Below are 7,062 nucleotides of genomic sequence, written 5' to 3'. Positions count from 1 at the left end.
TGCACATACATCTATGGTGTTACGTCACAGGGTCAGAGTTCATAATAAGGAAAATTTGACAGCGTGCTTGTGTTGTGTTGTAGTGGTTTAAAAGGTGCGTGTATAAAAGATACAACATTACCTGAAACTGAAGACGCAAAAGTAAAGGTATGTTCAATGTGTAATTTGGTGATACTGTTAGTAATATACAGGGCATCGGACTCAACCCAAGCTTTATCCACGTACCTTTGTACGTGGCTAGACAGACAGCCGTCATAGTTGAGATTAACGTTATTATATTTTATAACACATCTCACCTTAGATGGCGTCAAAGTTAGCTAAAAATATACATCTTTACTGCTACCTAGCTAGCAGCGAATAAACAGGCTCTGGCAGGCAGATATTAGCCCTAAAGCATGGTTGTATCTGTAACAGTGTGATTTTTGTCTACAAGACGTATAACGTTATATGTGCATAATGTGCTTTTGTTGGTATATTATATCATGGGTTGTTTATATTTCTGTCTGTGTGCGCGTGTTTCTATGGATGTGTGTGTGTGTGTGTGTGTGTGTGTGTGTGTGTGTGTGTGTGTGTGTGTGTGTGTGTGTGTGTGCGCGTGTGTGTGCAGGTATGAGGAACCTGAAGCTGAAGAGGCGTGTGTGCTCTGTGGGGGTGCAGGCTCCAGGCTCCCCTCATTGTCTCTCCGTCAGGATGGACTCAGGCTCTCTGCTCATCGCCTCCGCCCTCTCCATCATCGAGTATGACCCACGGACTGCACAGGTAGCACACACACACACACACACAGAGCTAACACCTACACTACAACCTAGCACACCAGTCACACAGGTAACATGCACCAACATGCTAAATCACTCAACAGCACACCTGGGGGTTTGACCATGCTGGTACTGTGTGTGTGCAGGTGCTGGATGAGGTATCCCTCACGGCAGAGGACTACCTGCCGGCGGATGGCAGTGGGACCGTAGTGGGCATCCAGGACCTTCCAGACCAGGAGTGTGTGTGTGTGGCCACAGCCAATGGAGACGTCATCCTCTACAACCTCAACACACACCAGGTACACACAGCTTTGTGTGTGTGTGTGTGTGTTTGTTTGTTTGTGTATGTGTGTTAGTGAGAGATGCAGTGTGTATTTATTTGTGTGCTGTTTTTAGGAAAATTATCCTATTTGCCATTGACAATTCACTAATCTATGCTTTTGTGTGTGTGTGTGTGTTAGCTGGAGTGTGTTGGCAGTGTTGATACTGGCCTCACGGGAATGAGTTGGAGTCCTGATCAGGAACTGGTCACTTTAACCACAGGTCAGTCTATGTCTCACATAGTCAGTCTCTCTCTCTCTCTCTATCTCTCTATCTCTCTCTCTATCTATCTATCTATCTATCTATCTATCTAACACACACAAACACAAAAATAAATACCATACTTGACAGTGACATACCGTACATTCTATCACAACAGGCAAAAAGAAAAATAAATGTCAGAACTAATGACATGTATCCCTAGCAGACCTGGTTAGATGTTTAGCTTTCGTCACTTACTCCATTTAGTACTTTCAAGTAATTATGCATCCCATTCTTCACTCCTCTCCTTCACTCCTCCTCTCCTTCACTCCTCTTCTCCTTCACTCCTCTCCTTCACTCCTCTCCTTCACTCCTCTCCTCCTTCACTCCTCCTCCTCTCCTTCACTCCTCCTCTTCTCCTTCACTCCTCTCCTTCACTCCTCCTCTCCTTCACTCCTCTCCTTCACTCCTCCTCTCCTTCACTCCTCTTCTTCTCCTCTTACTCTTCCTCTGTGCAGGACAACAGACTATCATTGTGATGACTAAGGACTTTGAGCCGATTACTGAGGTTCAGATTCACCAGGAGGACTTTGGGGAAGGTGTGTATACCAACCAGGGATGGATTACTGCACGGGCCTACCGGGCCCAGGCCCAGGGGCCCAAGGGGTCAGGCGGCCCTGAAACCCAAGCCTTTGCATGGAATCATTGCCTCAATATCAACAAATCAGGATGTAGGCTATGAATCTGATTGAATTTTGTATTGGCCATCCCCAAAATCCACCAGAATACAGGAAATCACATCAAACAAATTACAAAATTTCTGGGGGAGGACCCCCAACCCCCCCTCCAACATATGCGACAATTACCAGGGGCCCGAAAGTTCATAATCCGTCCATGATACCAACATTCACTATCTTACGCGCACACACACACACACACATGAATGCTCACACCACCTAATCTATGTAGTCAGTGTTCTCAGAATAGACAGAGCTTGATTAAACACCCACTTCTCTTGGTTGTGTGTGTGTGTTTAGGGAAGTTCATCACCGTTGGCTGGGGAAAGAAAGAGACTCAGTTCCATGGTTCTGCAGGCAAACAAGCAGCACAGAAGAAAAATACGGTATGTCTAGCAAACACACACACGCACTGACACTCTTACACACACTCTCACACACTCCTTCCTCTCCGTGCTTCCACAGGAAGTGTTGCCTGCAGTGGAGTGGGATGACCGAAGGCCTCGAGTGACGTGGAGAGGAGATGGACAACTGTTCGCCGTCAGCGCTGTGTGCCCTCAGACCGGTACACACACACACACACGCACACACACACACACACTATCAGTGCCATGTGCCCTCAGACTGACACACACACACACACACACACTTATAAAAAATAGACAACTGCTGCACAAAAATACTTATTCACTCCCACACATCCTGTAACGTCCTGTGTGTTTGTGCGTGTGTGTGTGTTTCAGGAGCGAGGAAGGTGCGGGTGTGGAACAGAGAGTGTGTTCTTCAGGCCACCAGTGAGACTATCAACGGCCTGGAGCAAGCATTGTGCTGGAAGTAAGACACACACACACACACACACACACACATACACAGCCACCTCTATACTGAACATGCACACATCACTGATTCACACATACAAATTAATTCACACCAAGGACATCACACATCACACACACACACACACACACACACACACACACACACACACCACCACACACCAAACGTAATACACACTAAACCCACACACACACACACACACACTTAACTAGGCTGTTCCCTGGAGTACTGACGGAAGCCTGGTGTGTGTGTGTGTGTGTGTGTGTGTCTAGGCCCTCTGGTAGTCTGATTGCCTCTACACAGCGGCATCCAAACAAACACAGTGTGGTGTTTCTGGAGAAAAACGGCCTTCTGCACGGAGACTTCACACTGCCTCTTCAGAAGGACCAGGCCAAGGTACAGACACACTACCTTTTATACACACCTTTTATGCACCTTATAAAGACCTCTCACTCAGAGAAAGCAAAACACATACCGAGAATGAGTGTAAACTGTGTGTTGTGCCTGTGTGTGTGTGTATACGCAGGTGAAAGAGCTGCTCTGGAACAGTGACTCCACAGTGTTGGCCGTTTGGTTGGAGGACATGAATCCAGGGGAGGATGGCCTCATAAACACTCAGAGTAAGACACTCACACTCCCTCACTTGCTTACTCACACTTACTCACTCACACACTCACACACTTGTTCAGTCACTCAGTCTGTTTCCACAGTCAGGTGAGGTTTGTAAGATAAGTCTATGGTCACTGTGTGTACATGTTTATCTCTTTTGCTGAAAATTCCCTTTGACATCAACCTTAAACAGCAAGCTCTCTCTAACCCTCTCTCCTTCTCTCTGCCTCCCTTCTCTTTCTATCTTTCTCTCTCTCTCTCTCCCTCTCCTTGCTCCCTCTCTCTGTCTTCCCCTCTCTCTCTCTCTCCCCCAGTCCAGCTGTGGTCAGTAGGGAACTATCACTGGTACCTGAAGCAGTGTCTGCGTTGGGGAAGTGGTCAGGAGGCTCCTATGTGTGTGGTGTGGGACCCAGAGCGCCCTCTACAGCTGTACTTGTTGACACATGCCTGGACCTGCGTCACCTACCAGTGGGGCTGGACAACTGACCGCAGCTATGGAGATGCTGGTCATGACAACGCCAACGTGGCCGTGATTGATGGAGGTGAGGGCCAATCAGACAGCACAGATGGTCCATAGGGAGCATGTGCATGTGAGGAGTACAACTTCGAATTTAAGGTGCTGCTGACAGTGTTACAGCAGTGTGTGTGTCAGTGTGTGTGTGTGATGTATGATGTATGTGATATCTGTTTGTGTGTGTGTGGAGATGTAGTGCTGTTGTGTTAGTGTCACTAAAGTGTGTCTGTCTGTTTGTTTGTGTGTGTGTGTGTGTGCGCATGTGTGTGTAGATAAGGTGTTGGTGACCGCGTTTCGGCAGTGTGTGGCCATATATAATATATCTGGGTGTGTGTGTGTGTGTGTGTGCGTGCGTGTGCGTGCGTGTGCATGTGTGTGTAGATAAGGTGTTGGTGACCGCGTTTCGGCAGTGTGTGGCCATATATAATATCTGATGTGTGTGTGTGTGTGTGTCTGTCTGTAGATAAGGTGTTGGTGACGGCGTTTCGGCAGTGTGTGGTTCCGCCACCGATGAGCTCCTTCGAGCTCCAACTCCCTGCTCCTGTAACCATGGTGACCTTCTGCTGTGAGGCAGGACACTCCAATGACCTTGCTGCCATGACTGAGGATGGACGCCTGTGTGTGTATGGACAAGGTTTGTTTACCTGTGTGTGTGTGTGTGTGTGTGTGTGTGTGTGTGTGTGTGAGTGAGAGAGAGACAGAGCGTGTGTGTCTGTTAACTCCCTAGTGACCCAAATTTACTTTTTGTGTGTGTTGCTACAGGAGAGGGAGGGTCCAGTGCATCTGGTTCCGGAGGGTTTAGAATCATCACACACCCTCCTGTGCTGAAGAACACTTACAGGTAAACACACACACACACACACACACACACACACACACACACACACAAATAATAGTAACAACGTGTTCATATAGGCTGTACATATGATGTGTGTGTGTGTTTGTGTTTGCATGTATAGAGTGGAGCTGGGCGGGGCAGGACCTCTCGCGCTGCGATTGGTTGTCTGGCTCAGAGAGGACAACTTCCTGGCTGTGACTTGTGGAGAGTGATAGACCAACCTTCTGCTGTGAGGCAGGGCGGCTCCCAATACAGTGACCTTGCTGCCATGACTGAGGATGGGCAGCCTGTGTGTGTATTGACAAGGTTTGTTTACATGTCTTGGTGTGTGCGGGTGTGTGTGTGTGTGTGTGAGTGAGAGAGACAGATGTTAACTCCCTAGGACCCAAATTTACTTTTTGTGTGTGTTGCTACAGGAGAGGGAGGGGTGCATCCGAGGGTTTGAATCATCACACACCTCCTGTGCTGAAGAACACTTACAGGTGTAACAAACGTGTTCATAGGCTGTACATATGATGTGTGTGTGTTTGTGTTTGCATGTATAGAGTGGAGCTGGGCGGGGCAGGACCTCTCGCGCTGCGATTGGTTGTCTGGCTCAGAGAGGACAACTTCCTGGCTGTGACTTGTGGAGAAGTGATAGACCAATCGAAAGTGCTCCTGCTCAAACCTTCAGCCAATGATGGCACACTGCAGATTAGGTATTTGTCACACATAATTTTGATGCTAACACTCACACACACGCTGTGCATATTCTCTCTAAGTCTTCCCCACCTTACCATGGTGACCTTCTGCTGTGAGGCAGGACGCTCCAATGACCTTGCTGCCATGACTGAGGATGGACGCCTGTGTGTGTATTGACAAGGTTTGTTTACATGTGCGGGTGTGTGCGGGTGTGTGTGTAGTTCACAGGAATGTGTGGAGGGGCATGTGATCAGTGTATGTCACAGTGGGAGGAGCAACGCGGTGGCTTTACAGCTGGAGGATGGACAAATCCGAAAACTTCTGTGGGGTGAGACACACACACACACACACACACACACACACAAACAAAAGCATTGTACAAAGACACACTCACATTTGAGTGGACACCATTGTCATCACAACTTGCTCAGGAAATGTGTGTGTGCGCGCATGTGTGTGCATGTGTGTGTGTGTTGACAGAGGATCGCGAGCTGGTTGCAGTACCATGGGAGGATAGTACAGGGAACACTGTGAATTTTCCTCAGCCATGTGAGCACACTGCCCTGTGCACTATCTCAGGAGAGGTGAGTGTACACACACACACACACACACACACACACACACACACACACACACACACACACACACACACGCTTTGTGTTGATTTGCTTCTGATGTCTCCTATCATCTCCTCCTAGGAGCTTCCTCTGGGTCTGACTGACCGATCCCATCTGTACTTAGGAGACACAGAGGTATGTCTCTCTCTCTCTCTCACTCACTCACTCACACACACACACACACACACACACACACACTCTCAGGATCATAAGCACTCCATTAGAATTCCATTAGTACTCCAGCAATATGTCTGTGATGATAATGGTATAATCTCTCTCCCTTAAAACCTCCTCTCTCGTTCTCTCACACACACACACACACACACACACTCTCACTCAGCTGGCGTCTGGAGTCTCCTCGTTTGTGGTGTGTGATGACTTCCTTCTACTGACCACACATGCACACACCTGCAGATGTCTCCAGCTCAGCACAAACACCATCAGAGGTGAGACACACACATGCACTCACACATCTAAACACACACACACATTCACACACTCCTACAGCTCAGCATGAACACCATCAGTCAGAGGTAAGACATACACATGCACTGCCACAGCTCAACACACATACTCTCACACAGCACAGCTCAACACACATACTCTCACACAGCACAGCTCAACACACATACTCTCACACAGCACAGCTCAACACACATACTCTCACACAGCACAGCACAACACACATACTCTCACACAGCACAGCTCAACACACACGACACACACACACACACACACATACTCTCACACAGCACAGCACAACACGACAGCACATAACACACATCTCACACACACAGCACAGCTCAACACACATAATTCTCATTTGCCACAGCTCAACACACACACACTCACACACACACTCACACACATACACACACACATACACTCACACAGCTCAAACACACACACACACACACAGCTCAACACACACACACACACACACAGCTCAAAC

General features: G+C 48.2%; 1 protein-coding gene across 1 annotated transcript in view; it reads left to right on the top strand.

The window, feature by feature from the left end:
* Nucleotides 1–34: 34 nt before the first annotated feature.
* elp1 (elongator acetyltransferase complex subunit 1) overlaps nucleotides 35–7,062 on the top strand; it is a 16,306-nt gene continuing 9,278 nt past the window's right edge. Inside the window, exons 1-19 of the mRNA XM_048263227.1 lie at nucleotides 35–147; nucleotides 608–759; nucleotides 902–1,054; nucleotides 1,217–1,298; nucleotides 1,796–1,876; nucleotides 2,315–2,400; nucleotides 2,480–2,579; nucleotides 2,758–2,848; nucleotides 3,124–3,247; nucleotides 3,378–3,471; nucleotides 3,775–4,002; nucleotides 4,438–4,608; nucleotides 4,737–4,815; nucleotides 4,934–5,000; nucleotides 5,425–5,510; nucleotides 5,715–5,821; nucleotides 5,974–6,077; nucleotides 6,192–6,245; nucleotides 6,451–6,556. Coding sequence (XP_048119184.1) covers nucleotides 610–759; nucleotides 902–1,054; nucleotides 1,217–1,298; nucleotides 1,796–1,876; nucleotides 2,315–2,400; nucleotides 2,480–2,579; nucleotides 2,758–2,848; nucleotides 3,124–3,247; nucleotides 3,378–3,471; nucleotides 3,775–4,002; nucleotides 4,438–4,608; nucleotides 4,737–4,815; nucleotides 4,934–5,000; nucleotides 5,425–5,510; nucleotides 5,715–5,821; nucleotides 5,974–6,077; nucleotides 6,192–6,245; nucleotides 6,451–6,556 — 1,963 coding nt within the window. The 5' untranslated portion in view covers nucleotides 35–147; nucleotides 608–609. The remainder of the gene's footprint in view (nucleotides 148–607; nucleotides 760–901; nucleotides 1,055–1,216; nucleotides 1,299–1,795; nucleotides 1,877–2,314; nucleotides 2,401–2,479; nucleotides 2,580–2,757; nucleotides 2,849–3,123; nucleotides 3,248–3,377; nucleotides 3,472–3,774; nucleotides 4,003–4,437; nucleotides 4,609–4,736; nucleotides 4,816–4,933; nucleotides 5,001–5,424; nucleotides 5,511–5,714; nucleotides 5,822–5,973; nucleotides 6,078–6,191; nucleotides 6,246–6,450; nucleotides 6,557–7,062) is intronic.

This window comes from Alosa alosa, chromosome 14 (genome assembly GCF_017589495.1).
Source record: "Alosa alosa isolate M-15738 ecotype Scorff River chromosome 14, AALO_Geno_1.1, whole genome shotgun sequence".
NCBI lineage: Eukaryota > Metazoa > Chordata > Actinopteri > Clupeiformes > Clupeidae > Alosa > Alosa alosa.
Note: the sequence above shows the minus strand (reverse complement) of the source record. Positions and strands in the feature narration are given on the sequence as shown.